Here is a 23,820-nt window from a genome sequence, read left to right as displayed (position 1 = left end):
CATGAAAAATAAACATTGTTTTTCAAATTTATTAATGTGCTTTGAAGCTTTTGTCTTTCCTGAATCTAAAGATTTATGCCTTTCATTGATTCTGTAAAATTATCAGCCACAGGTTCTTCAAATATTTCCTCTGCTCCTTATTTGTTTTGTCTCCTAATGAATTTCCTATTAGACTTATCTTGGATTTCATGTTAGTGTTCATATCTCTTAACTTTTTTGTTTGTACTCAACAGCTATTTAGCTTTGTCTTGTGCTATAACAAAATTATTTAGCTCTCTCAATTTAGAAATATTCAAAAATTGCTTTCTTTGTTTTTTGCTTAATCCATGAATCAAGTTTTAAATTATGGTATTTGGAATATTCATGTCTAGAAGCTTAATCTTCCTGATGTTTTTTGATGTCACTTTCTCTTCTGGTGTTGTTTCTTTTCACATCTTTAAGCTTTAAAAATACAATTTCTTCAGTGTGTGATTTCTTGAGGGATCTAGCCTTTATTTGTTTGTCTGTCTACTTTTTTCATGCTGAAGTATTTCTCTCCATATCCTGTAATTTTGGATTATGCACTCATATTAGGAAAGGCTTTATGGGTAGGAATTTTTTTTACAGACTGTGTTGAGTGTTCTCAAAATAAACTTTGCTTTAAATTTTACCTAGTGTTGGGAATTTCCTGGTAGTGTGGTGGTTAGAACTGGTGCTCTCACTGCCCATGGCCCAGGTTCAGTCCTGGGCCTGGGACCTAAGATCCCACAAGCAGGTAGGCCCCCCAGAATTTTCATTCACCCAGTGTCACAGAGAAATCACGAACTTGGAATCACCTTTTAATCTTTTGGTTTGTGTATTCTAAGATCACATGAGGAGAATATTTTTGAGCTCCAGTCTCAGACTTATGATTAGTAATTCTCAGAATGAGAAGCAAGCAAACAAGCCAATATTCAGTGGATACCTAGCCAAGCACACTTCCTTCCCTGACAATTAGGTAGATATTAGCCAATTTTGTCACTGAGACCAGTGTATAGCAGGAAACTTAGTTTCAAATTTCACTTTATTTGAGGCAAAGTCTCAAGGCTTTTTCTCCTTTTTTATTTTTTGGCTATCTGTGCAGCATGTGAGATCTTAGTTCTCCAACCAGGGATCAAACTCATTCCCCATGCATGGGATCACAGAGTCTTAACCATTGGATTGCCAGTGAAGTCCCGAGGCCTTGCTTCCTGATCTAAGTAACCACAATAGCCAACCCTCTAGGGAATACACAGGATGTCTTGTATGCCCAAGCATCATTTCCCATTTGTATCTCTTGGTTTCCATTTTTTTTTTCTATGTTTGATTTCCTTATTTCATTAAGAGCACAGCTATGTATTCAAAAAAGAATGAAAAGACATTTTTCATCTTGAATTTCTTAGTTTATTCAAGTTACACAATGTGCCATCTTGCCAGAAATATAATCCATGACTGTGGACTTCCCTGGTGACACAATGTATAAGAATTTGCTTTCCAGTGCAGGGGACATGCATTCACTCTCTGGTCATGGAAGATTTCATATGCTATGGAGCAACTAAGACCATGTGCCCCAACTACTGAGCCTGTGTGCTGCAACTTCTGAAGGCTTCACACCTAGAGCCCATACTCCATGAGAAGAGAAACCACCACAATGAGTAGCCCCCACCCGCTGCAACTAGCAAAAGCCCATGCAAAGCAACCAAGACTTAGCACAGTAAAAAAAAAAAAAAATTAAAAAAATAGTACCAGCATTTGTTGAAAAATATTTTTTAACAGAAAGAAAAAAGAATTCATAACTGTGTTTCATGTACTTATACACAGAAATCTAACAATCATGTGATAAAACAACACTTTAGATTTGAAAGTGAGTTAGAAAGGAATACTGTAATTGGATTCAATGGGTAGGGACAATAAGAAGATGAAGAGGACTGGGGGCTGAGATAAAGGCTTAGTGGAGAATGACTAGGAAAATACAAAAGAGTGAGAAAGAAGGAAAGAGTAGAATGGCAAAGAGGAGAACACACAGGTGGGAAAGAGCAGGAGTCCAGTAAGGACCAAAAACATTGGAGCCAAATTTCATATTAGCTTTTTCCACTCAGTCATTTTTACAGATAAGAAAACTGAACTCAGAATGCTGCTTTAATTTCTCCAATACATTGTGTCCAGCAGGTACCCACTCAGGAGTTTGTCTTGACTCTCAGTCCAAAGCTCCTTTTAGGAAAATATTTTCTGTGGTGGGGGGTGGGGTGGGTGAGAAGCACACAGATCAAATGCTTGAAGAAAGAAAAGGCAAGGGAAAACTTGGTGCAGAGTGGGAGGGAAAATGAGGTCAGTAAAAGATAAACTGTTATAAGAGGCAGTGAATTTCTCTAGAAGGGAAGTTGGGGTTTCTTTGGGCAGGGAGAAGGATGTAAGATGAGCCTGTGAAACAGTGTGGGGAGAGAAGCTCACATCTGGGTCCTGAGGAGAAGGAACTCAAGAGTTGTGATGGTGTTTGGTGTTTGGAGGAGCACTAAATAAGAGATGTTAGAAAGAAAAGGAGAATTCTGATGGCCTAAGCACCAGTGAAACAAGAGGGAGGAACCCGGGGAGGTCTGATCACCCGGGGAAGAATACTTGACTCCCTTGTATCGTGTCAGTTTGAATTCTAATTAGGGTTTATCTCACCTATTCTATTTTTCTCTTCTGGGGTTTCTTGGTCCAGGCAGCACATAGTTATCAGTGACCTATATGACCACCTTATTTTCTCCCAATTCCGCCCCCCTCCCCAGGTCATGGTCACCTTCCCTCTGGCCCCACTTTAGCCCTTGAAGTTGACCTCCGGTTTTGCTTTTCTTCAGCTTCTTTAGTTCTCAGAATTCCTTAGGCCTCTCCTGAGAAGCCTCTGTCCTTTCTCCTCCTCAGATTTGTCCTTCATCCACCATAGCTGAGTTTATGCTCAGGAGTAGAGTGTCCAAGGAAACTGTAGATCCATGGTGGGGCCACGACTCAATTACCAGCTGCTTCCTGCCCCCTGACTAGGATCAACTCTGCTATAGAAGTTGAGCTGAAGAATCAGGGGCTCTGCTCCACTTCTCTTTCCAGTCCTCTTCCCACTCTTCCCGTCCAGCTTCCTCTTCCTCCTCCTCCACTTCTAGCCTCTGCCTCCCTCCTCTTCCCTTCATCCACTTCCTCTTTTGAGCTTCCTCCTCTCCTCCTCCACCTGTTATGTCCCCTGGTGACTCTGCCCAGCTCCTCACCTTTTGGTCCCAGACTCCATTCCTCAGTTAATTAACTCTTGTTTCTCTTCTACCTATCCAAACTCAAACTGCCTCCTCCATGCTTTTCCCCAGTCCACAGTGAAGGATATAAGCACTGGTGGCTACACAGTTTTGGGGCCCAGTATTCTTGAGAGTCCCTTGGACTGCAAGGAGATCCAACCAGTCCATCCTAAAGGAAATCAGTCCTGAGTGTTCATTGGAAGGACTGATGTTGGAGCTGAAACTCCAATACTTTGGCCACCTGATGCGAAGAGCTGACTCATTTGAAAAGACCCTGATGCTGGGAAAGATTGATGGCAGGAGGAGAAGGGGATGACAGAGGTTGAGATGGCTGGATGACATCATCGACTCAATTGGGTAAACTCCAGGAGTTGATGATAGACAGGGAGACCTGGTGTGCTGCATTCCATGGGGTCGCAAAGAGTCAGACACGACTGAGTGACTGAACTGAGCTGAACAAAATGTAAATATGGGGCCTCATATGTAAAAAGCAGGGAAAAAGGGCTTTTAATGGTTCTAAGACATCAATCTTTTCCTTTTCTTTTGAAGTCAACTTCTTTCTCTGTCTCTCTGTCTTTCAAGCTATGTTTGTTTAGTGTGTTTTTTTTTTTTTTGGTTTGTTTGTTTTAATTGGTTAGAGTCACTGTCTCTAGGGCAAAGGAAATCTTTCGGCAAGTGCAGACTATCTTAGTTTCCTGGGTGCTTTACTTTCATGACTTTTTTTGTGTGTTTAATAACTCCTGGTTAAAATGCAATCATATTGTGTACAAGAGACACTGAAGTAAACAGTGTTTTTGTTTAATTTTTTGGTCTTGAAATAGACTTTTGTGAAACACTGAGTGTGTAGATTTCTGTCAATTAGGTGTTAATTGGATTCATGTTTTGTTGTTGTTTTAACAGTCTTCAAATTCCTCTAGCATTACTTTGTTCAGTGTGGATAGAGAATTTTTCTTAATGTCTGCTTCACTCACAGGCTTTGGTATTTCTTTTGTGAGGTGCTTCAAGATTTATGACCACACTGTTGCCTCTTGTGCAGCAGTGGAAACTTCCTACTACTCCATGCTGGCTCATCTGGTTTGCAGACTGAGTAGGAGCATTGTTTTTATTCTGACTCAGTCTCATTCTTAGGCAGGTGCCTAGTCTTTCAGTTTTGGGGGCTAGGCCTTCTAAGTGTTCCACCTTGCTCTCGGCAGGATGGAACCTCTAAAAATTAAGGACAGGCTATTTTAGTGTCGCTTCTTCCCTTTTCTCCTTCCTCCAGCTGCTGTGTGTCTTCACCTATGTCCTGAAGACAACAGAGCTTTCTTCCCTTCCCCCTCCCACACTCCCACCCTCCTTCCTTTTCTGCGTGGGAGATAGTGGAGATCTGGTTGGGATTTCTCGCCTATCTCAGATCTCAGTCTTGTACCATGAGGAAGGATGTCTCTGGCCTATATCCTTGATTTCAATCTTTCAGGAGACCCTGGTGAGGTCCATGGAATAAAGTGAATTTCCCCTATCTGTATGGAGAAGGAAATGGCAACCCACTCCAGTATTCTTGCTTGGAAAATCCCATGGATGGATGAGACTGGTAGTCCATTGGGTCACAAAGAGTCAGACACGACTGAGTGACTTTCCCTTATCTGTAACTCTCAGTGTGTAGATACTCATGCCTTTAGGAGTTTATAAACAATTTTATGTGAATTATTCTCACTGGCTTCTGTAGCATCTGACATCTGTCCCAAGCTAGCAAGGATTTGCATTTCGTATTTCCTTGGAGGAATCTGTCTTTCCTTAAGTTTTGGGTTAATTGATGGCCCTGATACTTCAGTGCTGTGATGGTTTCAAGAAAAGTTGTGATTTTGCTTGTCTGGCTTTTAAAAATTACAAATATTCAAATGAAACTCTTTCTAGCTTTTTATTTTCTAATCTTAATTTAAAAAAATTTCTTCCTTGAATTAGCCTGAAATAACTTTTGTTTGCTTATATACTAAGAATTAACAAAATAAATAGCATAAATACATCTATCCAGGTTATAAGTAGCATAAACAAACATTTAAGTGACTTTAGACAGTTACAAACACCATGAATGAGGGAGATCAGCATTTCCAGTAGAGAGCAGCATATGATAAAGCAAGCATGAAGCATTCAGGTAAGACCAGTAAGAAAATAATCTTGGATAAATGACTTCATTATATTCTATTAACTTTACTTCCTATATATTCTCAGTGGCTTCTTATTATGTGTTGACCTAAAACAAGTAGATGACCACATATATCCCCAAACAAGATGGGTTTATTCTAGATAAGCAGAGAATTGCAATTTGGCATCTGCAATCATGGTGACCCATGTGAAAGCTTGAGAGTCCCCACTTTGGGTCTCCCAACTTTATTTAATTGAGATTTCTGTTTATTATTTTTTTACATCATTAATAGGAGGTTTACAGCAGGAACCTTTCTGTAAACTTCATGCTTATTAGCATATACTTTATTTTTATTATTTTGTAATGTATTTATTTATTTATTTTTTACTTTACTTTACAATTCTGTATTGGTTTAATCTGAAGTAAAACCCTAAAGTTTTTCACTTAATCAAGTAGGGGTAAATAACGTTTTCTGATGTCTTGAATAATTTTATGTTGAAGACCACTATAATGTACGATATCATTTGATGCCTGTATCAAATTATGCCAACACTCAAAAATATTCACTGAGCACCTACCACTTGCCAGGCACTCTGTTAGATGTTGGGGATCCAGTGCAGTAGGGCTTGTTGAAGAGAAAGCCACAGGCCCGTAGTGGAGCCACTTGGCTAAAGTGCATGGTGCCAAATCTAGATTCAATGTCTGACTTAACTGCATTTCCAGCCTTCACCAGAAGTGTCATCTTAATCAACGCTTTTGTAATTTTCTGATCAGCACCAATGGGATAGTCTCCCTGTGAGGCCCTCTCCATCCTCCAGAGGAAGAAGACGCAATCTACATGATAAAATTCTCGCTATTCCCTTCCCCTCAAAAAGAAGCTGTCCTAGTCTCAAATAATCTTTTCTGTTGATAAATAGCTCACTTGACCTGCTATTTTTATAAAAACCTTCCATTTTATGCTGTTTCTCTGAGTGCCTTTGTAGTTGCTAGATGGGATGTTGTTCAATTCATGAATCATTGAGTAAAGCCAGAAGATCTTCAAATTTACTCAGTTAGTTTTTTTTTTTTTTTTTCCACACAGGCTATAGATGTAACACCTCAGGACAATCTCTGAAGTCAAGATCCTGTTGGGTAAACAAAACAGTTAAGGGTCACCATTTTGGAAAATGTTTCAAGAATGCTTGTGTGTGTGTTTAGTCTACAGTTTATACATTATAATAAGTCTCAGCACAGCAAGATTTGCAATTCTTGTTTCAGTGTCTTATCCCCCAAGAAATCTAAAAAGCCTTTGAATAAGGTTATTGCATTGTGTGTAACATGATTCACAAGTGTAACAGATGCTTGTTCTCAGGCAGGTGCTACGTGATTGTTTGATGAATGACTCTATGACAATCCAAGTCAAACAGAGGAGGGTTTTCTTTATGTTGCAATGCTCCTGTGATCTCTGTGATGGCTACTGGCTGCTCCCTAAGAATAAAGAATATATGCCAGTTTATACTGTTTCTCAGGGAAATCATAGGGGATCCTGAAAAAGCTAGAAAAGCAACGAGTGAGAACTCAGAGGTGTGAATGAGGTGGGTGGGAGTGAGAAAGGGGGAGAAAATATTTGAGGAAATATTAAAAAAAAAAAAAGCAAGAGAAAGTCAAAATAACAGAAAAGAGCAGTGGCATGAGAACTTTAAGCAGGTTGCTGGGAAGACATTTAGTTTTGTGCTTTTATTTCATGGTTGAGAAAGTCCTTACTGGTACATTGACTTTTCAATACACATAAGACTTGGTCCATAACGGTTAGATTGGGGAAGATGAGCAGGATGGAATCTGGTGACAAGGAGAGAACTTGGAAGCTAGAGAAGAGAGTCAGAACTGGAAGAGAAATGAGCATTTGGGTAGGCCGTCTGGGGATTAGGGAAGAAGCAGATTTCTTTTTTTTTTTTTTTCAGACAGTGAATAAAGGGAAGGTTCGTTGGTAAGAGAAGGAAGTTAGAGTAGAGGTGTTGTGTGGTAGGTTTGCTTAGAACAGAAATCAAAGACCAACTTTTCTGAAAGAAAAAAAACATCTGCAAATGAGATGCTGTTTCTGCAACTTCCATTGCTCCTGGCTCTTTTCGTGGGTGGAGACAATGAAGAGAGTAAGAACTCTGTTCCAGAAGGTAGGTGTATGTGTGTGTGAATGTGTGTGTTTGTGTGCACACGCACGTGCATACCTGTGTGTATGGGGTTATTTCCCAAACCAGAAGATTGAGAGTATCAGCCTAGTTTCATTCTGAGTATCCCTGACCCAGACCCCTGTGCTCTTTTGAAGATTATATTCATATATAGCACACAGGGCCCTGGGGCAGGCATGTGTCTGCTGAGATATCTTGCCTTTCATCTAGATTCTAAGTTTTTTTTCTTTGGCACCTTTCATTCTCCAATCTCTCCTTCCCAATGCCCCTCCTCATTGTCTTTATTCTTTTCTCACAGGCTTTCAGGAGCCCGTTTCCTTCAAAGTCATCTGTGTCTTATCCTTTCACAACAGTTCTTGGGTGCAAAGTCTGTGCTCAGGCTGGTTGGGTGAGTTGCAGACTCATGGCTGGAAGAACAACCCTGGCACTATTATTTACCTGTGGCCTTGGTCCAAGGGCAACTTCAGCAATGAGGAGTTGATGGAAATGCAAAATTTTTTTCACATGAGCTTCGTTAGATTTGTTCAGGCATTTTACAGCCTTGCCAAGAAATGGCAATTTGAATGTAAGTTCATTTTCCTTAACAGGGATTGGGGATATGGTAGGGGGTGTGTGGGTTTTAATGGGTATATTTCTCTAAAAAACAGCCTACAATCAATTCTGAAACTTAACTCTCCACACCATAGAATTGCAATTGTATCCTTTTGGGCAGAGGGTATAATCCAGACCCTGATTTCTCAGAAGGTTCAAGACTTCTGCTATTTACAGACTCCTCTCTCATTGACTGCAGGCTTGTGCTTTATTATCTTGCCTCATTGGTCCCTCGTAACAGCCCCTTTCCCCAAGTTTCCAACTAGGAATCTATGTCTATATATTCAGTGTTACCTATTGCATTTCATTCATCCTTGGTTATCTTAACCCCCATTTTCTCACATTAAGTCCTTCCTTATTCTCTTGCTCACATAATTTATACTGCCTTCTTTAAATATTTTACCTTCCTCCTTATGTCATTCATCTCTTCCTATATTCCCAATTGCCAATAATTCCCCTTTCTCTGAATATCTGATGAAACCAATCTTGCTTCATTTCCTCAAATCATCTGAAATTCTCCTTTCTGTTTCCATCATCCTTTGATTAATTTTATCTTTTTTATGCCCTCTTTTCTCTAATTTTCTTTGCCAGATCCCTTTGAGGGACAGATAGCAAAAGGCTGTGAGCTGCATGCTGGAGAAGCTCCAGTAGGCTTTATTCGGACTGCTTATCAAGGATCAGACTTCTTGAGCTTTCAGAACAAGTCATGGGTGTCCTCTCCAGAGGGTGGAAGGAGGGCTCAGATCCTCAGAAGACTATTCAATTTGTTCAAAGGAAACCAGGAAACAATACACAAGCTGCTCAGTGATACCTGCCCACGTTTCCTCTTGGGTCTTCTTGATGCTGGGAAGGCATATCTCCAGAGACAAGGTTAGTTCCACACCCTTTTCCAGTAACATTTTGTTCTAAAATCACACCTTTTCATTTCCTAACATGGAACTAAGAGGTGGAGGGGATAATGGGTGACAATCCTAGATATGGGAAAGTGAAAGTTGCTCACTTGTATTTGATTCTTTGAAACCCCATTGTCTGTTACAGTCTATGGAATTCTCCAGGCCAGAATACTGGAGTGAGTAGCCTTTCCCCTTCTCCAGGGGATTTTCGAACCCAGGTTGGATCAAACCCAGGTCTCCTGCATTGCAGGTGGATTCTTTACCAGCTGAGCCACAAGGGGAGCCCAAGAATCCTGGAGGGGTAGCCTATCCCTTCTTCAGAGGATCTTCCTGATCCAGGAATCAGGCCAGGCTCAATGCGGGAAAGTGTGTCTATCTAAATTGATGTGAAAATCTGAACTTCTGGGTCTGCATTAGAGTCCTCATCTGACCATCTTCCCTCTCCTCTGCAGTACGACCAGAGGCCTGGCTCTCCCCTGGTCCCAGTCCTGGCCCTGGCCAACTGACGCTGGTTTGTCACGTCTCTGGCTTCTACCCAAAGCCCATTTGGGTGATGTGGATGCGGGGTGAGCAGGAGCAACAGGGCACTCAGAGAAATGACATCTTACCTAATGCTGATGGGACATCGTATCTTCGAGTTTCCTTGGATGTGGAAGCCAGTGAGGCATCTGGCCTGAGTTGCCGGGTGAGACACATCAGTCTAGGAGGCCAGGACATCATCCTCCACTGGGGTGAGGAAAAACTGGGGCCCTGCTGGGATGGGAATAGGTGGTCCTCAAGCAGACTAAGAGAGCCAGGTGAAAAATTGGGGATTCTAGGGACTGCAGACCCAAAAGGAATAAAAATAAAATAAAAAATATAGGAGTTGAAAATGAGAACCCTAGAGACATAGGGAAATCTTGAGGTTAGATGAAGGAGGGATGAGAGAAGAAATAGGGAAGAAGGAGAGGGTGAGGTGACACTCCAATAACAAAGGAAGAGCACAGAAATGCAGTAAAACAGTGGGTGGGTTTGTGAGGAAACCTGTGTGTGTCCTGTCCGCAGATCATCACAGCTTTGTGGGCTGGATCGCCTTGGCAGTGATAGTGACCCTGGTGCTCATGGCAGGCCTTGCATTTTGGCTTTGGAAGCACTGGTGAGTTCTTTGTGTGCATCCTTCCTGCCCTTTTTCAAGTCCCCACTTGTTTGTCCATCCTTTTTCTTCTCTCTCTCATCAGTTTTCCAGACCTCTTCCTTCTTAGCAGTCATTTCTTACCTCCACTCCATGTAGAGTAACTTCCATCTTTGTTCTCATTAGGACACACCGTGAATCCCCAAGGTCTATTCTCCCTTTGGAATGAGATCCCAGCTGCCCAGGAACTCAGGACACATCTAAACAGACTTAGGTGATGATGGCCTTTCCACTTACCTTACAGAGAGTTTTTAGTTGTTGTGTTTTTTTGCTTAATGATCAATTGTCAATTAAGCTAAATGCATTTTTGCAGAATTTGTCATTCTAACATGTGTTGGGGATTTTAAATTCTGAATGGAATAAGGTTCTAGGATCCTTCACGTATTCAAATGTGAGTGCATCATCAGGCTTATTTCAGATGTTACTTCCTCCAGAGGGTCTTTTCTCATTCACAAGTGGAAGCTGTCTCTGCCTCGTCTGAACTGCCATTGTAATTTAACTGAACTTTTAAAGTCCTCCTCATTTTAGACCCTTTGTTGTAGCGATTTATTTCCCCTTTCCCTTCTATTTTATAAGCTTCTTGAGAACAAAGTCCATGTCTTTTTACTATTTGTATCTATGGCAAAATGTCTTATCTCTATGTAGTATGTTGTAAGTAAAAATCTGGGTTGAATTTATTCTGGATTTATGATCTTAAATTTTTTTTTTTCCTTCCTGTCATCTTTGTAGTAGTTGAAACATCTGATGCTCTTCTGGTTAAACGTCTTTTCACTTGGCCAAGAGACTGCACTTAGTGATCTTAGTTTTTAGTCATTTTTCTGAGCCCTTGAGGAGAAACACAGTTTTATATTTGACCATTCTTATTTTTTAACTCTAGAGATTAACTTGAATGAAAATATTTCTTTATATTGAGAGTCCATCATACTGCAAGGATATCAAGCCAGTCAATCCTAAAGGAAATCCATCCTAAATGTTCATTGGAAACTGATGCTGAAGCTGAAGCGACAATACTTTGGCCACCTAAGGTGAAGAGTGTACTCATTGGAAAAGACCTTGATCCTTGGAAAGATTGAGTGTAGGAAGAGAAAGGGAGGACAGAGGATGAAATGGACGGATGGCATCACTGACTCAATGAACATGAGTTTGAACAATAGTGAGATAAGGAAGGACAGGGAAGCCTGGGCCTGCTGCAGTCTGTGGGGTCACAAAGAATTGAACATGAGAGCGATTGAACAAATTGATTTATAATTATTTTAAATAAAAAGCAGAAGAAAGAATGTAGACTCATATTATTTAAAATGTTTCAGTGATAAGGAACAGAGTTATCACCTTGTTAGACATATAGAATCTTGGACCTCAGCTGAGACTTCCTGAAACACAATTTGTATTTCAGCAAAATCAGCAGGGTTTATAAATGCATTAAAATTTGAGAAGCACTGATATGGGTGACATCTGAGAGGTAGTAGTGCTAGTGTGTCCCTGAAGAGAAAAGAAGATGATCAAGAAAAGAGAGCAAGAATGTTGATCCTGAGGTTGAAGTGAGGTCAAGGCAAAGAGATTACATAGAACACATTCTTACAGATTTTTGAGTATATGTCTTGCAATGCAGAGAACATGGGTTTCATGTGTCCCACCCCTGGTCAGGGAACTAAGATCCCACATGCCATGGAGCGACTAAGTCCATGCACCATAACTAGAGAGCCTGGGTGCTGGGATGAAACGATTCTGTGTGCCACAACTAGAAGTTGACCCAGCCAAATGAAAACAAACAAACCAAAACTGGTCATTGTCTCATGAATCTACAAGTCTAGTTCTTTTCTCACATTTCCATATCTTCATCTTAGCATTATAGATAGTATGTTATATATAATGTCTCTGGTTTCAATATAGTTTACTTTGATGTTCTCTCCTCTCCAGAATTAGGTCTGCTTTTCTGGAGGGAATCTAAGCATAATTCACTACCCTGGTATAGAATATTTTCAGCCCATAGAATTTTTCTCCCTCATGTTTCTAATTCCCAGTGAACATCCATTTTTTATTCAATATTTTTTTAAAGACAACAAATATTCTAATTTTTATGACCAGAGTTTAGATTTGTTTTTGAATTTCATGTTACTAGGGTCATATTGTAAGACCTATTTTTTGTCTGCCTTCTTTCAGTCAACATTGTTTTTGTGAGATTTATTCATGTTGTAACATGTAGCAGTAATTTGTTATTTTCCATTGCTGTGTAGTATTCCATTGTGTGACTGTACCACCATTTAGCCATTCTACTGTTGATGGACATTTTCATTGTTTCCAGATTTTAGTTATGTTGAATAATGTTGCTTTGAACACTTGTATACATGTCTTTTTGCAAACATAAACAGCCCTTTCTCTTGGAAATAGACATACAAATGAAATTGCTGAGCCCAGTTTATATGTATTTTTCACATTTAATAGATAAGTAGCAAACAAATTTTCAGTGGTTATACCAATCTACCTTTCATCTTCTCAACATTGTCACTCATATTTGATGTATTTACCCTTTAAATTTTAACCTTTTTAATGGGGGTATAGTGTATCCAAATTTTTTGGTTCATGTTTCCATGATGGCTAATGGTACTTGACATATTTTCACATGTCTTTGAGCCATTTATATACACTGTGTTGTGAAGTAACGGTTTAAGGTTTTAGCTATGTGTGTGTACATGTGTGCGTATGGGAGAGTGACATTTTCATTTCATTTCAAGGTCAGTTTTCATTCCAATCCCAAAGAAAGGCAATACCAAAGAATGCTCAAACTACCACACAATTGCACTCATCTCACATGCTAGTAAAGAAATGCTCAAAATTCTCCAAGCCAGGCTTCAGCAATACATAAACTGTGAACTTCCACATTTTCAAGCTGGTTTTAGAAAAGGCAGAGGAATCAGGGATCAAATTGCCAGCATTTGCTGGATCATGGAAAAAGCTAGAGAGTTCCAGAAAAACATCTATTTCTGCTTTACTGACTATGCCAAAGCCTTTGACTGTGTGGATCACAATAAACTGTGGAAAATTCTGAAAGAGATGGGAATACCAGACCACCTCACCTGCCTCTTGAGAAACCTATATGCAGGTCACAAAGCAACAGTTAGAATTGGACATGGAACAACAGATTGATTCCAAATCAGGAAGGGAGTCCATCAAGGCTATATATTGTCACCTTGCTTATTTAACTTATATGCAGAGTACATCATGAGAAATTCTGGACTGGATGAATCACAAGCTGGAATCAAGATTGCTGGGAGAAATATCAATAACCTCAGACAAGCAGATGACACCACCCTTATGGCAGAAAGCAAAAAAGAACTAAAGAGCCTCCTGATGAAAGTGAAAGAGGAGATTGAAAAAGTTGGCTTAAAATTCAATACTAAGAAAACTAAGATTATGGCATCTGGTCCCATCACTTCATGGGAAATAGATGGGGAAACAGTGGAAACAGTGAGAGAATTTATTTTTTGGGGCTCCAAATTCACTGCAGATGGTGATTGCAGCCATGAAATTAAAAGACGCTTGTTTCTTGGAAGAAACGATATTGAAAACCTAGACAGTGCATTAAAAAGCAAAGACATCACTTTGGTGACAAAGGTCCATATAGTCAAAGATATGGTTTTTCCAGTAGTCATGTAAGGATATGAGAGTTGGACCATAAAGAAGGCTGAGCACTGAAGAATTGATGCTTTTGAACTGTGGTGCTGGAGAAGACTCTTGAGAGTCCCCTGGGCATCAAGGAGATCCAACCAGTCCATCCTAAAGGAGATCAGTCCTGAATATTCACAGGAAGGACTGGGACTGATGCTGAAGCTGAAGCTCCAATACTTTGGTCACCTGATATGAAAAACAGACTCATTAGAAAAGACCCTAACGCTGTGAAAGTTTGAAGGTGGGAGGAGAAGGGTATGACAGAGGATGAGATGGTTGGATGGCATCATCAACTCAATGGACATGAGTTTGAGTAAACTCTGGGAGTTGGTGATGGACAGAGAAGCCTGGCGTGCTGCATTCCCTGGGGTCACAAAGAGTCAGACACGACTGAGCGACTGAATTGAACTGAACTGAACATTGGAATCCAAGAATCACATGATAAAAGTGCTTTGGATTTGAAAACTACTCAGAAAGAAAGGTGAGATTAGGTTGTAAGGTAGGGACTATGAAAAGATGGAGAGGAAGACCAAGAGTTGAGATAAAGCCTTAGTGGAGAATGAAGGGAAGACACAGAAGAATGAGAGAGGAGGGAGATGCAGAGTAGTGAAAGAGGAGAACACACTGGTCAGAAGGTGTAGGAGCATAGTAAGGCACACAATTGTTGGAGCCAACGTGTTGCTTGACATATTCAGTTATTTTCACTTAATCATCTTACAGATAAGAAAACTAAGACCAGAATGCTATGATCGCTCCAATATACTTCTATATCCAGCATGTGTCTATCCAGGAGTTTATCTTGCTCTCAGTCCAAAGCTCCTTTTGAAATGTGAAGTGATAGTCACTCAGTTGTGTCTGACTCTTTGCCACCCTGTGGACTGTAGCTGGCTAGGTTCCTCTGTCTATGGAATTCTCCAGGCAAGAATACTGGAGTGGGCAGCCATTCCCTTCTCCAGGGGATCTTCCTGACTCAGGGATCAAACTGGGGTCTCCCTCATTGAAACCAGATTCTTTACCATCTGAGCCACCAAGAGTGCAAAGTATTTGCTGTGAGGGGTGAGAAGCAAACAGACCAGATGCATGAAGCCAGAAAAGTGAAGGGGAATCTTGAAGCAGAGTGGGAGGGAAAATGAGGCCAGTAAAAGGCACATCATTGTAAGCGGCAGTGGATTTCTCTAGTAGGGAAGCTGAGGTTTCTTTTGGTGGGGAGGAGATGTAGGATAAGCCTCTGAGATAGTGTAGGGAGAGGAGCTCACACCTGGGTCCTGGTGGGATGGAATTAAAGAGCTAGATTGTGTATGGAGGAGCACCAAGAGACAATTGTTAGAAAGAATATGAGATTGCTGGTGGCCTAAGCACCAATGATTTAAGTCTTGACCAATGAATCAAGAAGGATCCTCAGGGAGGTCTGGTGACCCAGGGAAGAATATCGGACTCCCCTAGGATATCCAACCAACTTGATTTATAATCAAGGTATAGCCCAACATGCCCAGAATTCTCTTCTAGGTTTTGCTGGTCCAGGGAGCAGATCTCTTAGTTCTTTTCTTTCTCCCCCACCCCCCCTCTGGTCACATTCATCTCACCCCTGCCCCCACCTTATCCCTTGAGTTTGGCTTCCAATTCTGGTTTTCCTCAGCTCCCCCATTTCTCAGTATTTCTCAGTCAGCTCCTGAGAAACCCCTATCCTTTCTCCTCCTTCAGAGTTGTACTTCATCCACCATAGCTGAGTGTATGCTCAGGAGTGGAGCTCTCTGGGAAGCTGCAGGTCTACAGTGGGGCCACAACTCAAGTATCAGCTGCTTCCTGCTCCCTGATTAGGACCAATGTTGCCCACAGAAGCTGAGTTGAAGAATCAGGGGCTCTGCTCCACTTCTCTTTTCAATCCTCCTCCTGCTCCTCCCTCTCATCTTCATCTCCTTCCTTCTCCCATCCCAGCCTCTGCCACTCTCCTCCTCTTTCTTCTTGTTCCTCCCTCCTCCCCTCTTCTTCCTCTTCTGGGCTTCCTCCTCTCCTCCTCCATCTGTTATGTCCTTGGTCTCTCTGCCTGCTCCCAACCTGTTGTTTCCAGCCTCCATTCCTCAGGTAGTTAGCTCTTCTTCCTCTTCTTCCCACTCAAACTCAAACTGCCTCCTCCTTGCTTTTTCCCAGTCTACAATGAATGGCATAATCACTGGTGGCTACTCAGTTTTGGAGTCCAGCACCAAATATAAATGTGGGACCTCATATTTAAAAAGCAGGGGAGAAATGCCTTTCCTGGTTCTCTTGCAGGCTTGCAGGCTTTGGTATTTCCTTTGTTCCCTTGCATCAGTGGAAAGTTCCTTTGTGAGGTTCTTAAAGAAGATTTATGGTCACACTATTGCCTCTCTTGTATCAGTGGAAAGTTCCTACTACTCCTTGCTCGCTCACCTGCTTGGAAGAGGAAGTAGGGACATTGTCTTAATCTGGCTCTGTCTTATTCTTAAGGGACTTGGGCCTTCTAAGTTTTCCCACATTGCTCTCAGCAGGATGGAATCTCTAATAGGTGAGGACAGGCTCTTTTAATGTCCTTTCTCCACTTTTCTCCTTCCTCCAGCTGCTGTGTGTCTTCACCCATGTTCTGAAGACAATAGAACTTTCTTCCCTTCCCCCTCCCATGCTCCCAGCCTCCCTCCTTTTCTGTATGGGAGATAGTGGGGCAAGATCTAGTTGGGACTTCCTGCCTTTCTCAGATCTCAGGCTTGTACCATGAGGAAGGATTTCTCTGGTCTATATAATTGATTCCAGTCTTTCAGGAGCCCTTGGTGATGTACATGGAAAAAAGTGAATTTCCCTTGTCTGTGGATCCTAAGGGTTCTATATATTCACACTAGCCTTTAGGAATTTATTAACAGTTTTAGCTGAATTATTCTTACTGTCTTGTGCAGCATCTGGTATCTGTCCAAAATAAACAAGGATTTGTTTTTCTTATTTCCTTGGAAGAATCTGTCTTTCCTTAAATTTTGGGTTAATTGTTGGCCTTGATACTTCAGTATTGTGATGGTTTCAAGAAAAGTTGTGATTTTGCTTATCCAGCTTTTAAAAATTACAAATATTCCAGTGAAGCTCTTTTTGGGTTTCTACTTTCTAATCTTAATTTTCCAAAAAGTTTTCTTCTTTGAATTAGCTTGAGATAATTTCTGATTAGTTATATACTAAGAAATAATAAAATAAATAGCCTAAATGCATCTATCCAGGTGATAAGTAGCATAAACAAATATTTAAGAGACTTTAAATAGTTATAAACACCATGAATGAGGGAGATCAGCATTTCCAGTAGAGAGCAGCATATGATAAAGCAAGCATGGAACATTCAGGGAAGACCAATAAGAAGAGAATCTTGTATAAATAACTCCATAATATTCTATTCACTTTACTTCCCACATATTATTACTAGTTTCTTGTTATGTGTTGACCTAAAACAAATAGATGATGAGATATATCCCAAGACAAGATGGGTTTATTCAGGAAGAACAGAGAATTGCAATTTGGCATCTTCAATCATGGTAAGCCATGTGAAATACTGAGAACCCCCACTTCAGGTTTCCTGACTTTAATTAATTGAGGTTTTTGTTTATTAATTTTTACATCATTAATAAGAGATTTACAGCAGGATCCTTTGTGTAAACATCATACTTATTAGCATGTACTTTAGTAAAAAAAAAAAAAAAACCACTCTAAAGTTTCTCATTTCATCAAGTAAGGTTTTTTGTTGTTGTTCAGTTGCTAAGTTGGGTCTGACTTTGGGACCAATGGGCTACAGCACACCAGGCTTCCTGTCCTTCACTATTTCCTAGAGTTTGCTTAAACTCATGACTATTGAGTTGGTGATGCTACTTAACCATCTCATCCTCTGTCACCCCTTCTCTTTTTGCCTTCAATTTTTCCCAGCATCAGGGTCTTTTCCAGTGAATCAGCCCTTTGCATCAGGTGGCCAAAGTCTTGGAACTTCACCTTCAGCATCAGTCCATCAAATGAACATTCAGGGTTGATTTCCTTAGGATTGACTGGTTTTGATCTCCTTGCTGCCCAAAGGACTCCGAGGAGTGTTTTCTAGTGCCACAATTTGAAAGCACCAGTTCTTTGGTGCTCAACGTTCTGTATGGTCCAACTCCCACACCTGTACATGATTACTGGAAAATCCATAGCTTTGACTATACGGACCTTGGTCAGTGAAGTGATGTCTTTGTTTTTTAACATGCTGTCTAGGTTTGTTTTAACATTCCTTTCAAGGAGCAAGCATCTTTTACTTCCATGGCTGCATTCACCATCCACAGTGATTTTGGAGCCCAAGAAAGTAAAATCTGTCACTGCTTCTACTTTTTCCTCTTCTATTTGCCATGAAGTGATGGGAACAGATGCCATGATTTTAGTTTTTGAATGTTGAGTTATAAGCCAGCTTTTTCACTCTCCTCTTTCACCTTCCTCAAAAGGCTCTTTAGTTCCTCTTCACTTTCTGACATTAGGGTTGTGACATCTGCATATCTGAGCTTGTTGATATTTCTCCCAGAAATCTTGATTCCAGCTTGTGATTCATCTAGCTTGACATTTTCCATGAGGTACTGTTCATATAAGTTAAATAAACTGGGTGACAATATACAGCCTATGGTACTCCTTTCCTAATTTTGAACCAGTCAGCTGTTCCATGTAAGGTTCTCACTGTTGACCCACATATAAGTGGACCTTAAGAAGCATTACTACAAAGCTAGTGGAGGTGATGGAATTCCTGCTGAGTTGTTAACTAAAAGATGATGCTGTTAAAGTGCTGCACTCAATATGTCAGTAAATTTGAAAAACTCAGCAGTGACCACAGGTCTGGAAAGGGTGTTTTCACTACAGTCTCAAAGAAGGGCTGTTGAAAGAATGTTCAAACCTTGATTCAATATCTAACTTAATTGCAGTTTTGGCCATCATCAGAAATGTAATCATAATCAACCATTTTGTAATTTTGAATTGGCACCGATGAGATAATCTTTCAGGTAGGCGCTCTCCAACTTCCAGAGGAAGAAGAGGCAATCTACATGATAAAATTCTTGCCATTCCCTTCCCCTCAAAAATACATTCTGCCTTAAAATAACCCTTTCTTTTCTTTTGAAAATTGCTCCTCTGCACCACCTTTCTTCCTAAAAAAACCCTCCATTTTATACTGTTCCTCTGTGTACCCTTCCAGCTGCTAGAAAGAATGCTGCCCAATTCATGAATCATCGAATAAAGTCCATTAGATCTTCAAATTTACTCAGTGAAAACAATTTTTTTAAACAGGCTGTAGGTAAAATACCTCAAGGCAACCTCTGAAGACGAGATCTTGTTGGGTAAACAAAACAGTTAAGGGCCACCATTTTGGCAAATGTTTCAAGGAGGCTGTTTTTGTTTTTCTTTGTTGTTTGTTTAGAGTTTATACTTTATAATATATATACTTTATACTTTATAATAAGTCCCAGCATGCCAAGATTTACAATTCTTGTTTTAGATGTTTATTTTCCCAAGGAATTCAAAACATCCTTGAATAAAGTGATTGTATTTTCAGCCACTACATAACACAATTCACAGGTGTAATAGATGTTTGGTTTCAGGCAGATGCTAAGTGATTCTTTGGTGACTGAATATATGTCAATATAGGTCAAATAGAGGAGGTTTTTCTTTACATGTTTCAATATTCCTGTGGTCTTTGTGATGGCTACTGGCTATTCCCTAAGAATAATGAAGAATATGTGTCAGTTAATCACTTCACGGGGAATAGATGGGGAAACAGCAGAAACAGTGTCAGACTTTATTTTTTTGGGCTCCAAAATCACTGCAGATGGTGACTGCAGCCATGAAATTAAAAGACGCTTACTCCTTGGAAGAAAAGTTATGACCAACCTAGATAGCATATTCAAAAGCAGAGACATTACTTTGCCGACTAAGGTCCGTCTAGTCAAGGCTATGGTTTTTCCAGTAGTCATGCATGGATGTGAGAGTTGGACTGTGAAGAAGGCTGAGAGCCAAAGAATTGATGCGTTTGAACTGTGGTGTTGGAGAAGACTCTTGAGGGTCCCTTGGACTGCAAGGAGATCCAACCAGTCCATTCTGAAGGAGATCAACCCTGGGATTTCTTTGGAAGGAATGATGCTAAAACTGAAGCTCCAGTACTTTGGACAACTCATGAGAAGAGTTGACTCATTGGAAAAGACTCTGATGCTGGGAGAGATTGGGGGCAGGAGGAGAAGGGGACGACCGAGGATGAGATGGCTGGATGGCGTCACTGACTCGATGGACGTGAGTCTGAGTGAACTCCGGGAGATGGTGATGGACAGGGAGGCCTGGCGTGCTGCGATTCATGGGGTCGCAAAGAGTTGGACATGACTGAGCGACTGAAATGAACTGAACTGAACTGAACTGGCTATTCCCTAAGAATAATAATGAAGAATATGTGTCAGTTTATACTGTTTCTCAGAGAACTCATAGGCGATTCTGAAAAAGCTAATAAGGGAAACAAGAAAAGTCAGAGATATGAATGAGATGAGGTGAAGGTGAGAAAGAGGAAGAGAATATTTGAGGAAATATTCAGAAAAGCAAGAGAAAGACTGATGGAAAAGAGCAGGGGCATGAGAATATTAGATATGATGTTAAGAAGACATTTATTTTCATTCTTTTATTGTATGAATGAGAAAAGAGGCCTTACAAATACATTGACTTTCCAACAAGATTTGGTCCATAGCAGTTAAATTATAGAAATGTGAGCAGAATGGATGTTGGTGACAAGGAGAGACACTGGAATCCAGAGAGGAGTATCAGAAGTGGAAGGGAAATGAATATCTGAGTATGTGGTCCAGGGCTTAGGGAAGGAGCAAGCTTTCTTCAGTCAGTGACTAAAAGAAAGGTTTGCCTGTTGGCAGGAAGAGGAAGTCAGAACAGAGGGGTTTTGGGGTAGGTTTGTTTAGAACAGAAATCAAAGACCTACTTTTCTGTGAGAAAGGACATCTGCAGATGAGATGCTGTTTTTGTGACTTTTGTTGTTCCTTACTCTCCTCCCAGGTGGTGACAATGAAGAGGGTAAGAGCTCTTATCCAGGAAGGTGTGTGTGTGTGTGTACCCATGCGTGCATGCATGTGTGCCTGTGTAATGGTTTCCCCAAGCTGGAGATTGAGAGTTATCAGCACAGTTCCATTCTAAGTATCCCTGACTCCAGGTCTCTGTGCTCTCTTGAAGGCTGCATATAACTAACTCTTGGGACCCTGGGGCAGCCAAATGTCCACTGAGACATCGATGGCTTGCCTTTTCTATTATATACCAAGTTTCCCCTCTTTAGTACCTTTCTCCATTTCTCTCTCCTTCCCAATGTCCCTTCCAGGAGCCAATCTCCTTCTATTCATTTGGATTTTATCATTTTACAACCATCCCTGGGTACAAAATCTGGGCTCAGCTTAGTTGGGTGACTTGCAGACTCATGGCTGGAAAAGCAGCTCTCACACAGTCATTTACCTTTGGTCTTGGTCCAAGGGCAACTTCAACATTGAGGAGTTAATGGAACTGCAAAGTGTATCTCACAGGAGATTCACTATAGTTTTGCAGGTATTTCACAGCAATGCCAATCAATGGCATCTTGAACATAAGTTCAGTTCCCTCAGTGGGGCTTGGGGATACAGTGTGAGGTGTGTGTGTGTGTATCTCTGAATTTCTTATTTCTCTAATATACATCCTCCAATCAATTTCCACTCAATTCTGAACCTTACCTCTCCCTACCATAGAACAGCAGTTGGGCAAGAGGTGTAACCCAGACCCTGTCTTCCCATAATGTTCAAGACTTCTGCTACTTACTTATACATTTCCCTCTCATTGACTGCAGGCTTGTGTTTTATTATATTCCAATAGCGGTCACGTGTGACAGCCCCTTTCGCTCGACTCTGACTAGATATCTTCAGTTTCCTCACTCTATGATGGACTCCTTAAAGTGTGACTTTCTTCCCCATTCAATCTCTTCAGCAATCTCTATTTACACACTCAATATAACCTATTGCATTCCCCTCACTCTTGATTGTTATACTCCCCATTGTCTCACACTAAGTCCTTCCTTATTGTATTATTATCTATTATCCACATCCTTTATATTGCCTTCTTCAAACACTTTTTTTCCTCATGCCATTCATCTCTTTCTCAATCTCCAACTACCACCAATTTCTTTTTCTTTGAACCTTTATCAAGCCAATCTTACTTCATTTCCTCAAATCTTCTAAACTTCTTCTTTCTGCTTCCATCATCTTTTGATTCACTTTTCCTTTTAATGTCCTCTTTTCTCTGATTGGTAACTCCTGTTCCCTAGATCGTTTTGAAATACAGATAACAGAAGGCTGTGAGTTGCATGCTGGTGAAGCCTCAATAGACTTTGTGTGGTTTTCTTATCAAGGATCAGAACTGCTGAGCTTCCAGACAAGTCATGTTGGTCAGCAGACTATTCAGCTTTTACAGACACACCCAGGAAATACATAAGCTGCTGAGTGACATCTGCCCATATTTCCTCTTGGGTCTTCTTGAGGCAGGAAAGGCATATCTCTAGAGATGAGGTCAGTCCTGCACCCTCTCTCCACAAGTTTTTTGTTCTAAAATAACACCGTCTCATCTTCCTAACAAGGAGCCAAGTTGGGGAGGGGATAATGGGTGACTACTGCTAACGATGGGAAAAGTATGTCCATCTAAAATGACGTGAAGCTCTGAACCTCTGAGTCTGTACTAGAGTCCTCATTTGACTATTTCCTCTGTCCTATGCAGTAAGACCAGAGGCCTGGCTCTCCCTTGGCCCCAGTCCTGGCCCTGGCCATCTGATGCTGGTTTGTCATGCCTCTGGCTTCTACCCAAAGCCCATTTGGGTGATGTGGATGCGGGGTGAGCAGGAGCAACAGGGCACTCAGAGAAATAACGTCTTACCTAATGCTGATGGGACATCATATCTTCGAGTTTCCTTGGATGTGGAAGCCAGTGAGGCATCTGGCCTGAATTGCCAGGTGAGGCACATCAGTCTAGGAGGCCAGGACATCATCCTCTACTGGGGTGAGGGAGAACTGGAGTCCCACTGGGATGGGAATAGGTGGTCCTCAAGCAGAGAGGGAGAGCTAGATGAAAAATTGGGGATTCTAGGGACTCCAGATGCAAAAGGAATAAAAATAAGAAATATGGGAGTTGAAAATGAGAGCCTGAAAGATATAGGAAGGAGGTTAGATGGAGTCATCTCTGATGAGGGATAGGAGAGGAAATAGGGAAGAAGGAGATTGTTGAGGCAGATACTTGAATAACAAATGAAGGGCACAGAAATGCAGTAAAACAGTGGGTCGGTTTGAGAGGACACCCTTGTATGCACATCTATCCACAGATCATCACTGCTCTGTGGGATGGATCATTTTGGCAGTGACTGTGCCCCTGGTACTCCTAACAGGTCTTGCATTTTGGCTTAGGAAGCACTGGTGAGTTGTTGTGTCCATTTTTCCTACCCTTTCCCTCAGTCTCCACTTGCTTGCCCATCTCTTTTTCTCTCTTTTCTCAGTTTTCCTCCTCCAGCCCCTTCCTTCTTATCTATCAGCTCCTTCCTTCTCACCTCCATCCCATGTAGAATGACTTCCATCTCTATTCTCATCAGGACACACTGTGAACCCCCAAGCACTCTTCTCCCTTTGGAAAGAGATCCCAGCAGCTCAAGAGCTCAGGACACATGTAGACATAGGACAGTCATACATACATAAAAGGAGAGTTATACATACTCTCCTTGTATACCTGTTTTGGTTGTTGTTTATTTCTACTTGATGATCAATATAAGCTAAATGTAATTTTGCAGAATTATTTTTTTATCCTGTTTTATAAGGCTTTAAAATTCATAATTTAAATTCTGAATGGAATTAAGTCCAAGGGCCCTTCATGTATTTAGATGTGAATAGACCATCAGGCTTATTTCAGATGCCACTTCCTGAAG

General features: G+C 40.9%; 1 protein-coding gene and 1 pseudogene across 2 annotated transcripts; both read left to right on the top strand.

The window, feature by feature from the left end:
• The first annotated feature begins 7,136 nt into the window (after positions 1-7,136).
• On the top strand, positions 7,137-10,520 carry LOC120855649 (T-cell surface glycoprotein CD1a-like). 2 transcript variants are annotated; one of them, XM_040230190.1, is made up of 6 exons: positions 7,137-7,529; positions 7,843-8,109; positions 8,727-9,005; positions 9,481-9,759; positions 10,073-10,163; positions 10,326-10,520. In XM_040230190.1, the coding sequence occupies exons 1-6, from the start codon at positions 7,448-7,450 to the stop codon at positions 10,366-10,368; spliced, it is 1,041 nt and encodes a 346-aa protein (XP_040086124.1). In that variant the 5' UTR covers positions 7,137-7,447; the 3' UTR covers positions 10,369-10,520. The 2 variants fall into 2 exon arrangements, with proteins under 2 accessions (XP_040086124.1, XP_040086125.1); XM_040230191.1 differs by lacking the exon at positions 9,481-9,759.
• Positions 10,521-17,334: 6,814 nt separating this feature from the next.
• LOC120855444 lies at positions 17,335-23,321 on the top strand (annotated as a pseudogene).
• The last annotated feature ends 499 nt before the right edge of the window (positions 23,322-23,820 follow it).

This window comes from Oryx dammah, unplaced genomic scaffold, assembly GCF_014754425.2.
Source record: "Oryx dammah isolate SB20612 unplaced genomic scaffold, SCBI_Odam_1.1 HiC_scaffold_28, whole genome shotgun sequence".
In the NCBI taxonomy this organism is placed as follows: domain Eukaryota; kingdom Metazoa; phylum Chordata; class Mammalia; order Artiodactyla; family Bovidae; genus Oryx; species Oryx dammah.
The sequence above is the reverse complement of the archived record's forward strand: the minus strand, read 5'-3'. Positions and strand labels throughout refer to the sequence as shown.